This window comes from Ornithodoros turicata, chromosome 3 (genome assembly GCF_037126465.1).
Source record: "Ornithodoros turicata isolate Travis chromosome 3, ASM3712646v1, whole genome shotgun sequence".
Taxonomy (NCBI): Eukaryota; Metazoa; Arthropoda; class Arachnida; order Ixodida; family Argasidae; genus Ornithodoros; species Ornithodoros turicata.
Window position 1 is genome coordinate 90,181,602 of NC_088203.1, and position 17,876 is coordinate 90,199,477.

Consider the following 17,876-nt stretch of genomic DNA (forward strand, 5'->3'; position numbering starts at 1 on the left):
TCGGTTTTCACAAGTTAGCCCCCCACCCTCCGTTTTTAAAGTGGAATCTACCTGAACGAGGAGGAGCAGAGACGTACTTTAGAGGGGAATTCGAAAGAATTCCCCGATCATGTTGCTGGTACTGCAATACTCGCAAAGGCGCGTTAATGTCACATTTACGACACTAAAAGCGTGCTTCGCAAGAGTAGTCTATTTCGCATGAGGCCGACTGGAGACCTAATTAATGTGCCTCCGTTAATTACGTCATTACCCTTGGCCTGGCCCTTTTCGATTTCCTTTCTTTTTTTCCTTTCAGCGAATTCAATCGTGGAGGATACGAATTTCCGGCGTCTTTTTTTATTCGTAGCGATCTGAGGCGCTTCACCCATTTAACCCTGAATCAATGTCTTCGTAAATTGTCCAGATAGGGCGAAAATCTTAGCCATTGAACACCTGCAAAGCTCCACGTGGTCGATGGCGCGCCTCTTTCTTTTGGGTCGGCCGCAGATAGATGGGGCTGCAATCGGACGCTGGGCGCATGGGCGACGGCGGCTCTTCAACCCATGCTTGCCATGCGTAGACCTCAGTTAGCCAGAGTTTTCGCCGTGTGCGCGGCACGAAGAGGATAAGCGCTCAGTGGTGTGTCGTGCAACGGGTGCAACAGGTGTGAGAATAGTGGTGTCAGCGAGTGTGGTGTTATGCTGGGATTATTCTCTTGTGCGCTTTGTTTGACGTCACTTTGGATTAGGGACGCACAAGGGGATTCTGTGCAAGGTGAGTTGCGCTCTTTCCAACTTTCGTCGTTCATCCCCAAAGTGACGCAATGTAAAAATTGAGGAATTTACGGGGTCACGATTGCGAGACATGATGACTGGGACTGGGAACATCAGCAGCAAAATAACATATTGAACTAAACGGCATAGGTATAGGGCTGCAGCTTGACAATACACGGCCACTTTAATGAACAATGTTTGCGTGCGTGAAGCAAAAGTTATTTCAGTACATTAATTAGGAAGCGTAGGTGACAATTCTACCACGCGACATAAACGCACGATGAATACAGGCTTTACGGACTGAAAAACTTAACTCTCCGATTTATTTACATTGCATAGACGAAAGAAACAAACAAATATACAGGGACGTGTTTGAGCACTATTCCTGCGTACACTGTGTTATCTGTTGTTGAATAATTGCTTCATTTGTCTAATGCGCACAAAAAAATGTTTCAATATTGATAGATGACAATAATAAAGACGATACAGTAGTAATTGATGCTATTACGCGGCACAACACGCTGACTCGTCGCTGCGTCCCGTAATTGCTTCATATTAGAGTTTTAGGAAATCGCAAGCGCCTTCTGATTCCGATTTTGCATCGCTGTCAGTCGTTCAGATATCAGCAACGTGATGTCAGCCACTCCAAAGGAATCAGGTGATTGGCTTATCATGTGTTCGGAAACGTTATCGTGAAACTTCTGCTTTTTCCTAAGACTCTCTTTTATGTCGTTTTACGTAAGCTTGGATCCGATTTGCAACAACAGGGCTGAACTCTACGCATCGACGGCTGGCAGCGACACCTTCTGCTGTGTCCGCGTTGTATGCGTGGACAGTGGACAACATTATGTTACGTCCGCGGGATACAAGGAATTCGGCACACCGAGAAGCCATAAAGCATAATGAATGTCTTAATTTCACATCGTTTCTATAGTCATTTATTGGCTCAGAAACATATTCTATATGCGCCATTTCTTCAGGCATTGCGAGAGGTGGTGCCCAAGAGAGTTTTTTTTTATTTGTTCATGTATCCCCCGTCTGGGGTGAGGGGCAGCGAATGACCGTACAAAAAAGCAAGGAACACAACAAAACACAAATACAAAAATCCTCCAATACACAAACAAAGGAGAAAATACAACACATGGTGCAAGAAACAGTCCACGTAACCGTCGCTTGAGTTCGCCCACTGATCTGCTTGTATGAATAAGGTTACAGTGCTCATTAAATCAGGTTGGAACAAAAGGGGCCCGTAGCCCGTTCTACACCTCGGAAGCAATAGTTAAAAAGCAATTTGGAATAAAAGAAAAATAAAGTTAACAAATAGCTAATAATTCGGGACTTTACGTCGCCAGCCAACTGTGGAAAATAAAGTAGTGTCCAAGCGTCTTGCTATAGTCGTGTTCAACTTAAGAAGGAAAAAAAATCTAATCCGTCAGCTCTCAAAATATTACTGCGGCGCAGATATAGGATGGCTGGACACAGAGAGGTCACGCTCGCTCCTCCGCCAGATTATGTAATCCATCATACTCACCCTGCTTCCGCATTGGCTGTTAAGACTGGCCACATGAGACTACGCTGCGTGAGAGGCGCTGCAGTATTTTTCCTGGCGTGCGCTATTGCGGCTCCTTATCTGCAACGGCGTATGTAGTTGACGGACTAGATTTATTTTCCTTCTTAGGTCGAACACCAGTATAGAAGTAACGTAGAGTAATTCCGCCTTGCATGTATGTCGTAAAATAACAATCGCACACTATGACCTCGAAGTATCAATGGCATTCAAGTATAGCATAGCTCCAAACCTCCTTAATCAACGCAGATGGGTAGAAATCCAGCGAACCGGTAGAATGTAGGAAGGGAGTTGCCTCAGGACAGAAGCCGCTGATATTTCGAACTGTTCGAAATATCGTCGGCTTCTGTCCTGAGGCAACTACCTTCCTTAATCAACGCAGTTTTCTAGTATGAAGAGATACTCACACAAGAAAATACGTGTTTTGGTTTTTCGCGTGCCAGTTAAAGGTGTTCCCAGTTCGTATAATGCTCCATTTTGCAATTACTAGTCTTGCCCACAGGTGGTACAGGTGGTCTGAAGCCTGCCGTAAGTGGCTCCGCATATTCCAATAAATTCGCGCCCCACCATGTCGCCTGCCCACCAAGAATTCAGGGTTATCTGCCTTCCCTATAACTTGCTCCTTCAGACTTACTCCTTACTCGCATGAAACCTCAGTGAAACTCCACAAATGACCCGTGGTGAATGTACCTCTTGTCACATTTCGTCAAGCAGGCTATAACGGAAACAAGTCTTGCGATTTGCGATGCATGAGGTTGAAGTACATACCAAGAGTAGAGCTTCACCGCATAATTAGGCGTCAAGTCAACCCAGGCATGGATAAATTACTCACCGAAAAGTAACTGACAGTTAGCCTGCAAAAACAGTAACTGAGTTACAGTTACTCTTTTTTGACAAACTAATTATAACTCCCCAAAACTTTGTTTTTGCACTTCTACTGTCCGAGCATAGTTTTACTCTTCACCGTGTTATACACAGGGGATATCCCATTGGCGCTAACAGCACGATGGGAGGTTCTCTCTCTAAGGCCATCCTGACCGCGTAAGTGATGATAAAATTCGTGGAGCTCCTGGTTGGGCGAAACGGCGGGGCGCATTTCAAGCATCGACAAAACAACGCTTGGAACTATAACGCGTGGAAAATATTGCAGTACCTGAGTAACTCAGTTACAGTTGCAAGTTACTTCTGTAGAAAAGTAAATAGTTACTGTAAAAAGTAAATAGCTACAGTTGCAAGTTACTACCCAAGACTGCAGTCAACCAACACTCAGTACAGTAGAAAGCTAGAAAACCCGACGAACCGATAACCAAATGTTAAAGGGGTTGGGACACTTTGATAGATGTTGTTCAGTACACGGACGCGTTGCAGTGCACTCCAGAATAGACCTTTTCACTGTTTGCAAACAAATGGCTCAAACCGGAAGCCTTACGGGGTACAAATCCAGTTGATGCGCGCTGGCGCACCCTGGCGGCACGGAACCGGCGAAAGGATCGTTGCAAACAACAGACGCAAACCGGAAGACTAACGGGGAGCACATAGTACAAAGTATTCAAAATGAGATAGTAAATACTGCCGCAAAATTGTAATTGAGATGGAGTATAAATACTTGAAAATGAAGGTAGTTAAGTTAGAGCAGCAAATACTTCCGAAAGTATTTAGGATACGCTTAAGGTACTTCGGTAGGCGCGGTAGAAAAGTACGTGAACGCGAGATTGACACATGTTTGAATTCGAAACAGGTGAGTTTGATGTCTTCCTGGTCGAAAGCATCTTCTTCTTGGGCGAGCAAAGCTTGCATTTGACTGAAGTATTATTATCGGTTTCCGAAACATATTCGAAAAACGTCCGAAGGATTGGCTAGGAGAGTGAACGCGCCTCTTTCGTTGGCTCCATTCTGCGAACTGACAACCCGTGCTGAGTGACTTCTTGATGTCCCTAAATACAAAAGGGCCCTAACGGGGCTTGCGGCAGTCACAACCAATCTGTCATACATTACAAAGAGAAAGAGTAGAAGCTTGTCAAGCAGGGGTGTCCTAGAAGGGTAGAACAGAGCCAGAGGAGATATTTAGGTCAGAACTCTGCTGCAGCTGCGGGGCACACGTTATGAAAACCTAGATCTTGAATTCGGACTTTACAAAAAAAAACAAAAAAAAAAAAACATCCAGGTCAACGTGCGGCGTCGGAATGGAAATTCCCGGAGAGCGAGCACGCAAATGAAAAAAAAAAAAAAAAAGAAAGAAAAAGAGAGAGGGAGAGAGAGAGCATGGAAAACTGAGAGGCGATCCAAAAAGTAGTTAGACTATTAGTAGAAGATACCACATAATGTATTTGAAATAGTGTACAGATGCTCTGGTCTCCCTTCAAATCCGCGTATTGATCTTTCGATCTATCGCGGTGGAGGGAGGCGAAAGGGAGCCGGTCCTTCATATTTCGAGAAGGGCCCCTTGATAACGCGGTCCGCCCCCGGGTGGGCCGTGTCTTGGAATGCGCGGCCCGTAAAACGGTCGTCGGGGCAACATCGCTTGCGGTGTTGTTTCCGGGAAGATTTTTTCTAAAGATACTCCCCCGAAAAAGTATTGAGCAAGATACCAAGATACCACAAACAGCATTATACCATATATAGTACAGTATCTTAAATACAATACTCTGAATACGTACAAGTCTGCCGCGAGCTCAGGCGGCGGCGGCGGCGGCGGCGAGGGCTGTGATGTCAGAGCTGCATCAGTTTCGGTATACGCGGTGCCCATTTTCTCCGCTTCCATTACCCTCCTTTCTCTTAAACTTTCAATGCTTGTTCACATCGGTGCGGAGAACCGACTTTTATGTTCATGTGAGATAACCTGCGATAACCTGTCGCGACCCCTCTAAGGGAAGAACCTCAGGACAAGAACAGAGACTCTTCTTCTGGCCATGCCAATGACGAAGACGATGTCCAGAAGAAGAACAGTTTCTGTTCGAAATATCGGCGGCTCTCGTCCTGAGACTATTTCCTTAACATTCAGAATAGTTTTCTCTTATATCTTGTTGAACACACGAGGCGTACGTCTCTTTGTGACACTGCACTGTATGTTCGTGGTCATGCCCTGCTTTGTGGTCCAATCAGAGGTGATGACTGTATCCTCGTGTGCAGTGGTTAGCCTTGACCGTGTAATGAGGGTGAAGTTCTGTTTTTATAGTACGTGGGGTGTACATGGATGAAGTGCATCTATATGGAGCAGCCGCGAAGTGCAGCTATTCCACTTACTTCCCGACGCTAATCATTGAGAACCTCTCGTTCACATAAAAATCGTCATGGAGACACTCGAGAATAAGACTCGACAAACCAACCACATCAGAACAAATAGCACTGCCACGCCTTCAGCAGGAACGCGACCTTCCAAATAACCTTTGTTAGCCTTATTCACCCACCACCTCGTCACGTGATATTACACAAAGGCCGTTGTGCTGTCGGGTAGCGATCCACAAATTAAGAGATAGACTTCCTGAGTCAGTGCCACTTCATATTTTTTGTCGTTGTTGCTGCTAACCAGCTTGACTGCAAGGCACAAGAGTTTTACCGTTCCTAGAATGTGTGTCTTGGGCCGAAAGTTGTGAGGTTGCGATTAACGATTGTTCAGGACAGTTCCTTGGGCGATTACTCCCAAGGCGGTTTTATGGAACCTTCGATCTTTGGTCCGCCGTGTCACGCACTGCATCTGGAAGATATGAGCGCGCAGCAGCAGTATTCCCACGGGAGCAATAACAATCGCAATGCGTTCCTTTTTCTCTCTTCGGTGCGTAATACGTGTTACTTGACGCCTAATCTGAGCTAAGGGCGCCCAAGTGGCACAATGTAGTCAAGTACATAGGGGTGAGAGACACGCGTCTTTGATCAGTTCGTTGCTTCGCAGAACTCAACGTAGAGCCATGCACGGGCCCGGGCCCCCGGCCCGCGGGCCGGGCTTGTTATTGCCTGTGTGCTCCGGGCCGAGCCCGGTCGACAAAATGCGCCGGCACCGCGGGCCGGGCCGGGCCGACAAACATGTTTCCGAAAGTCAGGCTCGGCCGGGTCACGCAGCTAATTCCACACAATGGAGGACTATTAGTTCATATCATCACGCGCTTGCGTCATTCCTGTGCATATATTTGCAAAGACAAGCAAAGGACACTGCATTATGCGTATGATTCGACCCTCTAGAACATTCTCAAAGCCACTTCACATTGCTCCTCACTCCTCACGCATTTCACAATCACGATCGCAAAGCTGGGTGAGAGGGGTAGTTACTGGGAGAAGCAGTTTGTCGACAGCATCCTCTAACTCCGCAAAAACTTGATAGTGTAAAGGTAACGCCCATGCCCGTGCGTTCTGGATTTAATTTGGTCTCGTGCTGTTACGGTGTTAAACCGCCAGCACTTGTATGTTTGTGGACTTGTCTTCTCTTCTTATCAATTTACTTATAAATTTGTTTGATAAGCGCCAGAAACGCGTGCGTCACGGCTGGAAATACTAGGCCGGGATCTACCCGCCGTGTCACCGGGCCGGGCTCTACTCACTGGGCCACCGGGCCGGGCCGAGCTGGGCCGCATAAAAATATGAAGGTCCAGGCCCGGGTCGAGCCGGGCCATTTTTCGATGCGCCCGGGTCGGGTCGGGCCCGGAAAGGCCGGCCCGTGCAGGGCTCTAGCCTCAGCGCTCAAAACAGCTTCGACAAGATCCTTAAGCCTACACTCTAGGTACGGCAGTTCCAGAATACAGAACAGAACAGAAATACGGAAGCACGTGACACGCTCAACGACAGCCATTGCTCCAGTTGGTGAAGTCAGGTCGCTGGATTTACAGTTATTGCTTCTGATTTTAGGAGATAGCAGGGCATGCGCCTTTTTGTGGCAATAAACATACAGGGTGTGTGCAGAAAAACATGACCCGCATTTTTACATGTAACTCGTTGTCTACTTAGCCGAGGAACTTCCGGTGGCGCACGACGGCGTATTTATGCGTGCGAAAGCTACAAAAAAATCCTGGAAGTCATACTCAGTGTAAAAAAATAAACAGAGCGCGAAAACACGGGCTTCAATGCATTAGAATAGGGCGGTCATGACAGTGCATGGTAGTGCATTTCGATCTCAGGAGAGTTATGTGCAGGCACCGCTAGGGGTACTGCCGATGAGCATCCATGTGGGACATCGTTTCGATTTATGCACCGATAGCTCCCCTAGCGGTACTTGAACACAACTCTCCTACGTCTACCGTGTTGCCCTTTCACATACACCCTGTTGTCCACCATGTTGCCCTATTCTGATGCACGGAAGCCGACGTTTTCGTTGTTCCGTTTATTTTTTAAGCTGAGTATGGCTTCCACAATTTTTCTGCAGATTTCGCACGCATAAATGCGCCATCGTGCGCCACCGGAAGATCGTTAGTTAGGTAGGCAACAAGCTATGTGCCTAAATGCGGGTCATGTTTTTCTGCACACACCCTGTATATCCAAATTTCCTCAAAAGGCACATGCCTCCCATTTTCAACAAATCAGGAAAGGGGACGACATCGTTGTGAATGGCGGCAGGTTTGGACAAACGCTTCTTCTTTCGTTTGTTCCCCCTTTACACGTAAATCGGAAGCATGGCAATCCTCTGAGCACCAGTTGCTTGCTTGAATGCTGATTTTAGGGCTCCCACTGTGTTACCGCACCCTTTTCCGAGGCCGTTTTACCGTTCTACAGCGGTTAACTGGAAGGTTCCACGATATCGCCGTGTCTCTAGCACAAAACCCCCTCGCCAATCTGAGCCAGAGAGGAGGAATGTAGAGAGTGCGCGTAGTCAGAGGGAGCGACAGCTGCTCCCGTAGCATAAATCACTTGAATGATGGCAGCTGAAGGAAAGCCACCAGCAGTGGGATTCGAACCCACACCCTGTGATTGCCAGCTATAGAGATGCTACGAATTACACCATGCGAACTACAAGCCATGCTAATAAACACTGGTACTCGCATTCACCCTCAACACTTTCTGTCTTCCATTGTTGTTGGTGTGTTGAGGATGAGTGGGTGTCCCCGGTGTTTCTTAGCCTGCCTTGGTCCGTTGAAGACACGGTAGCTAGAATTATGTAAAGGCCGACCCACATTGTGCGTATCCCAGCGAGCAAAACGTTGCGTGTCACGCACAGCGTAGAATTTCACGTGAAACAGAGCGTCAAGAGGGTTCTGAATTTCACGCCGCGCATAAGAGTGACGCATGCGCAGTAGCCAGCCGAACCGAAGACCGCCCGCGTATCACGCGGATTGGGGAGAGGAATAAGAATTGTTGCCAGGTGGCTCGCGGTTTTCGCGTTCACACTGCAGGGCGCGTTTTCTTATTCAATTTTGGCAACTCGGAGTTACTCTAAGAGGGCGACAAATAGCCAGAGTAGCGGAAATGAGGTCATAACTCTGCGGCGAAAAATAGCCAAGGTTAACCCTGGTAACAGCTCTTCTCGACTCTTCTCCAACGCAGAGTAAGCTGGGCTAATGACGTCACACACATGCGCGAGCGCCTTTGTGGTCTGCTACACACGGCAGTTGGCCCTCTTCTGCTTGGTCTGAGCCGAGTTTTGAAAGCTTCACGTTTAGGAAACCTTTCCAGTGTTCTCTGTGACCAATTGAAAGATTACTACCTAGATAGAAGATTGGATCAGAAATGTGAAGCATACGTTGAAAACGTGCGCAACGTATCCGTGTCTGCATTCAGTAGGGCGTTTTTTTTTTATTATTATTCAATTGGAATAGTAAGTACATTGCCACGGCCACTGATGGGATGTAGAACGCGCAATTTGCACTTCTGCTACGGTCGTCAATAGATCCATCTGTGAATACTAGAGTTACGTGAGTGGTAGACATCGCATATCAGGTTTTCAGCCGCTGTTATGCGAAAGTTCAAGATTAGGTGCTACTGCTGTCGTGTGCGTAAGAATGGCCTAAATGAAGGGGCAGAGGAATGAGCTGACAACCGGAATGAAGAAGAGGCTCTGGACTGGTGAGAACTGGCTGAGTGGGCAAAAAGGGAGCCCTCTCTGGATGTACCAAGATCTACCATCACCGCTGCCCTGAACGAATCAGAGCAGTGGCAGAAAGTTCCCTCGGAGTGCGTTTCTCCTTAGTAAGGCAATGCGCTTTATGACCAAAATCCCCGTGAAAGGTGGTGGTCATACTAACGAGGGTTTACTGTAGTACTTGTTGTCTGACCTTTGCCTATGAAAGCGTGTGCGGTTCCACATCACAGCATTCCCATTGCTAAGAAGGAACCTAATAATTTCGCGTAAAAATAACGTAGACAACCGATCTCACACGTCAGAAACAGTTTACGGGGAAGTTGAGGTTTAAACGAACATTTTTTCGGAGGTTGACAGCGGTACGGATTTGTCATATTACGTTGTTTACAAAGCGAATATACGTTTGCATGAGATTATACACGTGGTGGAAGAATTCTCTTGCAGATACCGGATGATTTGCGCATCATTTATCCCTGAACTGCAATGTCCAAACAACCGATAAATGATAATGATGACATGAGCTCTTACTGCCGGGGTCGCGGAACCCTACTTCATTACATGCTGGATATTACATGACTGAGATGGGAATACAATGGGTGGAGCAGACATATACACATGCGCACATGACAGATTAGACATGAACTGTGGGCACACCCCACCGAGCAGAACGCGCGTTATGTACTGCTACCACATGTTCAGGTTACGTCACTTAGAGAGTCACAAAATTGTATTCGAATGCCTATCTGTCTGAAGTCTATTAACCCAGCGGTATTTATGTTTTTTTACTGTTTGTTTGTTTGTTTATTTTTCTCTTTCTTCTTCTTTCTCTTTTTTGTCCCTCCCACAACCACGTTTTGGACTAGCCAATCCGGATTAACATCTTCATATATTTGTTTCATTTCCAATTTCCAATATCTTCTTAATTTTTCTTCGCCAACATCGACGTTATTTTGTTCAAAGCTCCGGTATGATTTACGAGCACCTTGATGAATTTTCAGTCGCGAGGTATCGATTTTTCGTAATTGAACTCTCTGAATTTGCAAAGTCAACATACTCTCTCTTTCTTTTCCCTTTTCTGCCAGGAATAGAAAGCGCATATCGGACTTTCCTGATTTCGTTACAAAACGCATTCCTTTCTACAATGGTAACAGACGAAGAAGTAAATGCCTACTTAACCTAACGTAACCTAACCACATAACGTCGTCAAGTAGAAAATTCAACCATCCGGTGAACGCACATTGAAACAGAAGCATCGGGTTGTCCCTGATTTGCGACAGAATCTATTATATTCTACTGTACGTCGATATACTGCGGTACTTCGAAACGATTGGCTTATGTGGCTTGCGGTGGCTTCGGCTTGGCTTCGATGGCTTCCGACCTGAGGCTTCTGCTTCAATTGAACAATTCAGCAAACTGAACGTCGTGTTACCCGCGCTTCTTACGAACTTATAGCTTGTTACGAACAATGTGCTAAAGGAAACGATACTTGTACGGTACTACAACGGTACTACTACGGTACTACTTGTACGGTACTACAACCCTCTTTTGCTATACGCCACTCAAGATGCGCATGTGTGGAATAACCATCCTTGGCCGTGTCGGATCTAACAACTCCACGCTACATTTTTCTCCCTTCATGTAATGTTAGATCACGTTAGATTATGCATATGTCTCCGTATCAGCTGTGTTCGAGCTTAGAAGACAGTCGTGCCAATCGTTTTGTGCACTGCACGAAGCGAGCTGATCTATATTGTAAACTAGCGTAGCCAATATGAGATTTTACCTCGTCCTCTGAGAGAAAGGTGTTGCTCCGAGGAAATGGAACACGCTGTTATATTATAAATCCGCCGTTTTGTATTGAATTTTCATGGTTTCTGATATTAAATCTTTTTCGCGCACCGTGATCCACGCATTTGCGCGTATTCGGGACGCAGCGGAACGCTAGCGGATACAAATTTTTCTACCGGCCACCTGCTGCCTTTCAGGACATATGTTGTTCTATTCCTTCTGAAAAGGAAAGCGATATGAGGACGTTGTCAAATGCTCTCCGGATCCGTCTCTTCTATCCTCCATTCCGACACCACTTCCCTCACTTTCATTGAATTCGCTCCTATAGCTGCACACGCTTAATCTCGCGAACATCTCCGGGAGTCAACCTGTAGGAATGTCTCTTTTCAGTATTGCCAAATGGCAAAAGCAGCACCTAACCAATCTCGTATCCCACGTAGCCAAAATATAGTCAACTGAGCCAGAATCCCTGTAGCCAGGAAATAGTAAGCCGTTCAATTTTGAGTTTTAGTCCATCGTGCGTTATCGCCTTTGCGTACGTAATGAATTCGCCGCTCCGAGTGGCTGCTCGCCACCTAGCGGACCTCAGTAGAAGCACTCGGTGAATGATAGTGACAGCAGCTGACAGATATATTTCGCGTTGACACGAAACGATGTCGAATCTTCCCTTCATAGGCGATGGAGTTTCCCGTCTTACAGAATACATTAATGATGAAAGAAGGAAGTCACTGAAAAGGTTAGCCGGCTGTAGGACAGTTGGCTCACCTTTCGGTGACTTTCTTCATTCATCATTAATTTCTTAGGCACTTGAGGCTTTGTATGTATTTGTCCTTTCTATGTGTTCCAGCCTCAGACCATCAATTGTCATCGTAGAACAAGGCATGAAGAAGCAGGTTGATTCATTGTCAATCCTTATTTTCTCCGCCATCTTGAGGACGACGCGAGCGCCTCTACAGGTAGTCGGAGAGGCGAATAATGTGGTGGTTCTGCGCACTGCACGAAGCTCTCTATGTTTTGCGCGTGCGTAGAACCACCAACGCTATCTCTTACGCACACAAAGGCGATACCACACGATACACTAAAACTCTCTATTATGTTCAAGCATCCTCTTTTCTTATCTCATCTTTATACCCCATTTGCTCCGACTTCGCTCTCCGTTCCGCTTGTATAGCGCGTCCAGCGGGGATGAATGGCACTCCGTGTGCACATCGGCTCCTTTTGAAGACAGAAGCATATACAAGACTTTCGAGCATAAGCTGAAAGCGTATGCGTGAAGTTGAAGCAAGTTTTGCTTTTCTTTCCTTTCTCGGCGTTCCTCAGCAACTGTAATGCAGGGCAGTGTGTGAAAGAGCTCGCCGTTGATGCTGCAGGGAAGATAGCCAAAAGTAGCCCAGGAGTCAACCCCGATACGAAGATGCCAACCGAAACCGAAAGTAGCGGAACCTGGTAACCATAATCAGCAAGAGGAGTTGGGCCTTTTGATGCAAGGTCACTTTATGAGAAGCCACGGAAAACACACGGAAGAGGGAGAGAGAGGTAATCTCAGTTTTTTTCCTCCTACCGTCATCATCATCAAGGTAAAACGAGACACGTTGCTAGACTACAGCTACGCTTTTTCTTTGTACAGCTCGAAGCAGAGTTAACTGGAACGCCGCTTCGACCAGCGGAGCAAGGGGGGAGCCACCCTGGCGGCGTCTAGTAGAAATAAAGGGCGAGGAGGTTTTGACATTTCCATTCTTATCGGAGGGGTGTTCGCTGTGGCGTGCCGAAGAGTGCGCAATCAGGTTGGCGTTATCAACGCTGCGCTCGTTGGTTTTGGACGACCCTGTCTGAGGGATTGCGAAGAATCGATGATATACCGATGGCGCGCGCCGGGTTAGCACGAACCAGTCGTCTCTCACCTCTCCGAGACTTCCAAAATTAAAATTAAGGTCAAGTGACCCAGATGAGGAAAATTTTCAGAAAAAGGATTGATGTGGGAGAAAAAAAAAATCAAAATGCGATTTACGAAAGGTGGGAGAGGCAAATTTGGGGAACGTGCAGTCGATGTAGGGACGAACCTCTGCTGACGGACATTGAAGTGAGGACAAAGGTCATGGTGAATTTGTCTAGCTCTGATCATCATTCACTTTACCAATAATAGAAAACCTTCACGGTGACTCCCTGCACTGTGTGCCAGCATGCACACAAATATTTGTGTGTACTAATTGGCTGTTCTTCCGAGAAGCTCCCGAGAAACGCGAGATGCTACACCGTGAAAGCATTGTTTTATTATTATTTAAAAACTAATTACCATGGTTTCGCGATTCCCATTGTTGATTATTTCAAGTCTCTTCGCATCCTCTATTCTGAGCACAGTAAAAAGGAGTTGTTATTCATTTCATTCGATCACACAATGAGCGTTTCGGATGACGCGTGGCCATGCGCAAACCTGTTTCCAGGCGCGTGCCATGACATCGATTCTCCGCATTATCTCAGACACAATCGCCCGCCCAAAACACAAACAGGCGCAGCGTTGATAACGCCAGCTTGACTGGGCACTGCTCGGCACACCACAGCGAACACCCCTCCGACTGGAATGGAAATGTCGAAACGCCCTCTCCCTTTATTTCTGCTAAAGGCCGCCAGGGTGGCTCCCCTCTTGCTCCGCAGGTCGAAGCGGCGTTCCAGTTAACTCTGCTTCGAGCTGTACTACGAAACGTGAACAGTTACACGCATGCTGAAACCTCCATTAGACCGAGGCACAAATGCGAGAGAGCGCGTCTGCGGCAGCGTTATCTTTAGCGCTGACATGACGGATGTCGTACGCAAACTCCGAGATGAATGACAAATGGCGCATTCCACCTGGTGAACGATTGGCAGGATGGGAAGCAAAGGCGAAAGTTAGAGGCTTGTGGTTCGTGCATATGAAAAAGTTCCTGCATGTGAAAAAGTGAAAGAAGTTCGAGGCGCTCTCTCTCTCCAAGTTCATCTGTTAAAGTTACTGATTGAATAGTTACGCACCTACACATTCCGGCTTCCAGCATCAACGAAAGCCTCTAAAATCTCCTGATTATTTTGTGCATAGCTGGTGGCCCTTACGTGTGTTCGACAAAGCTACACGAGGTGCTCCCACATTGGTTTTATTTTTCTGCCTATGCTCGTTAATCTTCGAGTGGCACATCTCCCGCCCTGCCCCGTGCATATCTTCCGACATGATAAATGAATTTCGTATGCACCATGCACGTAAGTGAAAAGCCAAGTATAATGGGGGTTAGTTGCTTGGGTAATTAGATAATTATGTTTATAAAATAATCTGAACAGCAGAAGTTCGCGGACACGAGGAAAGGGAACGTAATAATAACACTTCGGGGCTTTATGTCGCGAGACAACTGCGATCATGAGCGACGCCACTGTGGTCGGGTCTGGGGATTAATTTTGGCCAGCTGATGCTTCTTTAACGTGTGGCGAGATCTCGACACACGGCACACCACATTTAACGTCCCTCGCGGAAGACGGCGTGTATTAGTCGAATATGCCCGCTAATGTGACAGCACATTGACATCCCCTCTGAAAGTGTGAACAAAAGGAATAAGGGGACACACTGGAAAAGTAAACAGAGGGGGTGGGGTCAATAGATCTTGGTCTTCGAAGCAAGACCCGGATAATGGCGTTTTCCGCAACATGCAGCGGTGAAGGAATCTGGTTCCTCGCATATGTGTGTGTGTGTATATATATATATATATATATGTTTACAATTTGATTGTGCCCTCCCAGCCAAGGACAGCTGTTTCGCTCTACTTGGAGCTCGTCAGCACGGAGCAGGGAAGTGACACGATCTTGGTTCGCGCTAACAGTGTGTCTTGGCAAGACATCAGTGTTCCACGGTGACGGCGCCACCTGTGGAGGCCGCAATGCAAGCCAGCAAGTACATATACAGCCACAGAGCTTCGGCTATTTTTCCTTTGTATATGTACTTGCTGGCTTGCATTGCGGCCTCCACAGGTGGCGCCGTCACCCTGGAACACTGATGTCTTGCCAAGACACACTGTTAGCGCCAAACCAAGATCGTGTCACTTCCCTGCTCAGGGCTGACGAGCTCCAAGTAGAGCGAAGCAGCTGTCCTCGGCTGGGACTGCACGATCAAATTATAAACATATGCTCAGCATGCAGCCACAGAGCTTCGGCTATTTTTCCTTTGTATATGTACCTTCTGGCTTGCATTGCGGCCTCCACAGGTGGCGCCGTCACCGTGGAACACTGATGTCTTGCCAAGACACATTGTTAGCGCCGAACCAAGATCGTGTCACTTCCCTGCTCCGGGCTGACGAGCTCCAAGTAGAGCGAAACAGCTGTCCTCGGCTGGGAGTGCACGATCAAATTATAAACATATGCTCAGCGTGCAGCCACAGAGCTTCGGCTATTTTTCCTTTGTATATGTACCTGCTGGCTTGCATTGCGGCCTCCACAGGTGGCGCGGTCACCGTGGAACACTGATGTCTTGCCAAGACACACTGTTAGCGCCGAACCAAGATCGTGTCACTTCCCTGCTCTGGGCTGACGAGCTCCAAGTAGAGCGAAACAGCTGTCCTCGGCTGGGAGTGCATGATCAAATTACAAACATATATATATATATATACACAGTGTGGCCCAGCTAAGTGCGAACAGTGTCTTTGATGACGAGTACTCTACAGGGAAAACAGATGCCGTTCCGTCGACACTTGAGTTAGAAACATGCGCTGCATGCCGAGATGAACCTGTTTCTTGTTCAAACGTCATGGGAAACCTGCAAGTTTCTCTTTACCTTCGCTGTTTACTTGAGATTGTGTTCGCACTTAGCTGGAACACCCGGTATATATATATATATAACAGTGTAAGAAAGGTAATGCAGGATCAAACATAAATTAAATGGCCTCCTGTGCCACGGTGGCTGTGAGAACCGTGAGGCGGAGAAGGGCTTTCCAAAAGTTGCTCCTGGTTTCCCGCACTATAGAGAAACTTTCAACAATCAAAGAGAACAACGAAGGGACAAAAGGAGAAAAAGAGAGAGAGAGGGAGAGGGAGAGCGGAAAATCGTGTCGTATGTGAAGCAATGCGATTCCATTAGCTGACCACAAAGGCCCTCGAGAATGTAACTTTCATCAAGCACGCTATATGCAGCTACAATAGCATTGTATTGCCATTTACACACCCTCCCCATATGATATTTTGAAAGAGCAACGCACAGCCTATTTACTGAAAAATCTTTGCTGTCCTTCCTTGCTGTTGTCGTCATGTAAGAGAAAACTTTTGATAGCTTGCGATTTTTTCTAAAATGTCGTATGACCCAAACAACTTACATAGAGAAAGCCTGCTTACTCGTCTACCTGACGTATAACAACTGAGAGTCAGCCAATCAGGATAAGGTGTTTTCAACAGCGGTAGCCAATCACGACCGTGCTTTCAGCAGTCGTAGCCATGGAGACGAACCATAGTCGTCTGCGAGAAGTGATTGGACGCCTATTAAATGGAAATACTTCAAAATGAAGCGCAGAACAGTCCCATATGTTTCTCAAGGTTGATTTTTTTTTTTTTTGAAAGCGTGTCGCACTTTTCCTCAGAAGATTCAGGTCCAGAGGTTCCAGGTTAGCTGCAGTCATTTTTGAGTTCTTGAATTCGCCGAACGCCGAATCGCTGTCGACGAATTCTGACTTTATATGTCCACGTAGCGAAGGAGGGAGGGGAGGCAATAATCTGTATATAGGTGGCGTTGATATAGCTGAGGTAACATCACATTAGTGTCACAGTCTTGCTGCAGTGACCCATCGCCTACTAAGTATAAGCATCACCACATCATTATCATAAGCAAATGCAGCATATTATAGTGAGATAAGTTGAGGAACCAAAAATGCAATTTGTGAAATGCAGAAGCGTGGAGTGGGGAGGAGGAGGATTTTTTTTTTTTTTTTCGGAAGGAAGTACATAGGTCAGCCTGCTATCTGTCGAAACGCCATAGAGGGATGTATGAATGTGCTAATACATCTAAGTGTAAAGTTATGCATTTGAGCCGTCCATATCAAACAACCATGAATACATACAAAATTGGGTCGATTCCGCTCTCTGCAGAAAACACATACAAAGAAATTTCAGTCGACTGTGCATTGAAAGAGTCAGAAATTTATTAAATGCCTAATATTCATCAATTATATCATTGCTATAACCAGTTGTAGTTTGTTCTTTTCGTCAGCGTCACTTGAAAGATGGGGCTTCTACTGTAAGGGAGACAGGTAATAGATCTTACACTATACATTCTAATGTGTTCCTCTGTTAGAATATGTTTCGGTAGTGTGGAATCCTGAGCGGAAGTATTCACACGCACGCATGCACGCACGCACGCGCACACACGCAGCGACAGACAGGCAGACAATCTAGGTTTTGAAACTTTGCAAGTATGCAAAAGGCATAGTAGGCTTAAATTGCATTTGAGATACACAGCTGTGAGACTGGTCTGGTTAAAGACGTATTCTTTGGGTCACCTGCGTACGTCTCAACTAGAATAGACCATTCTAAATTAATAAGGCCATGTCGCTACAGCAGTGATGCCTTCAACCAGTCGTTTCCTTGTGACACTATCGAACGTTGGAGCACACTGTCATCTAGCGTTGTGAATGCGCCGGCATCCACCACCTTTTTATCCGAACTCGAGGCAAGGTGATTAGTACCATTATTTTGCTTTTCTTCTATTCTTTTCTTTGCATTTGTTGTTTTCCCTTGTGAGTGTGTGTCGTTTCGGTGTGTCGGCTGTGCTTTG

The 17,876-nt window shown here is 46.6% G+C and overlaps 1 protein-coding gene across 2 annotated transcripts in view; it reads left to right on the top strand.

Moving 5' to 3' along the window:
• The first annotated feature begins 556 nt into the window (after window positions 1–556).
• LOC135388801 (B-cell receptor CD22-like) overlaps window positions 557–17,876 on the top strand; it is a 442,796-nt gene continuing 425,476 nt past the window's right edge. The window contains exon 1 of one of the 2 annotated variants that reach the window (XM_064618610.1): window positions 557–753. In XM_064618610.1, the coding sequence (XP_064474680.1) occupies window positions 678–753 (76 nt within the window). In that variant the 5' untranslated portion in view covers window positions 557–677. The remainder of the gene's footprint in view (window positions 754–17,876) is intronic. The other variant, XM_064618608.1, reaches the window with a different exon arrangement.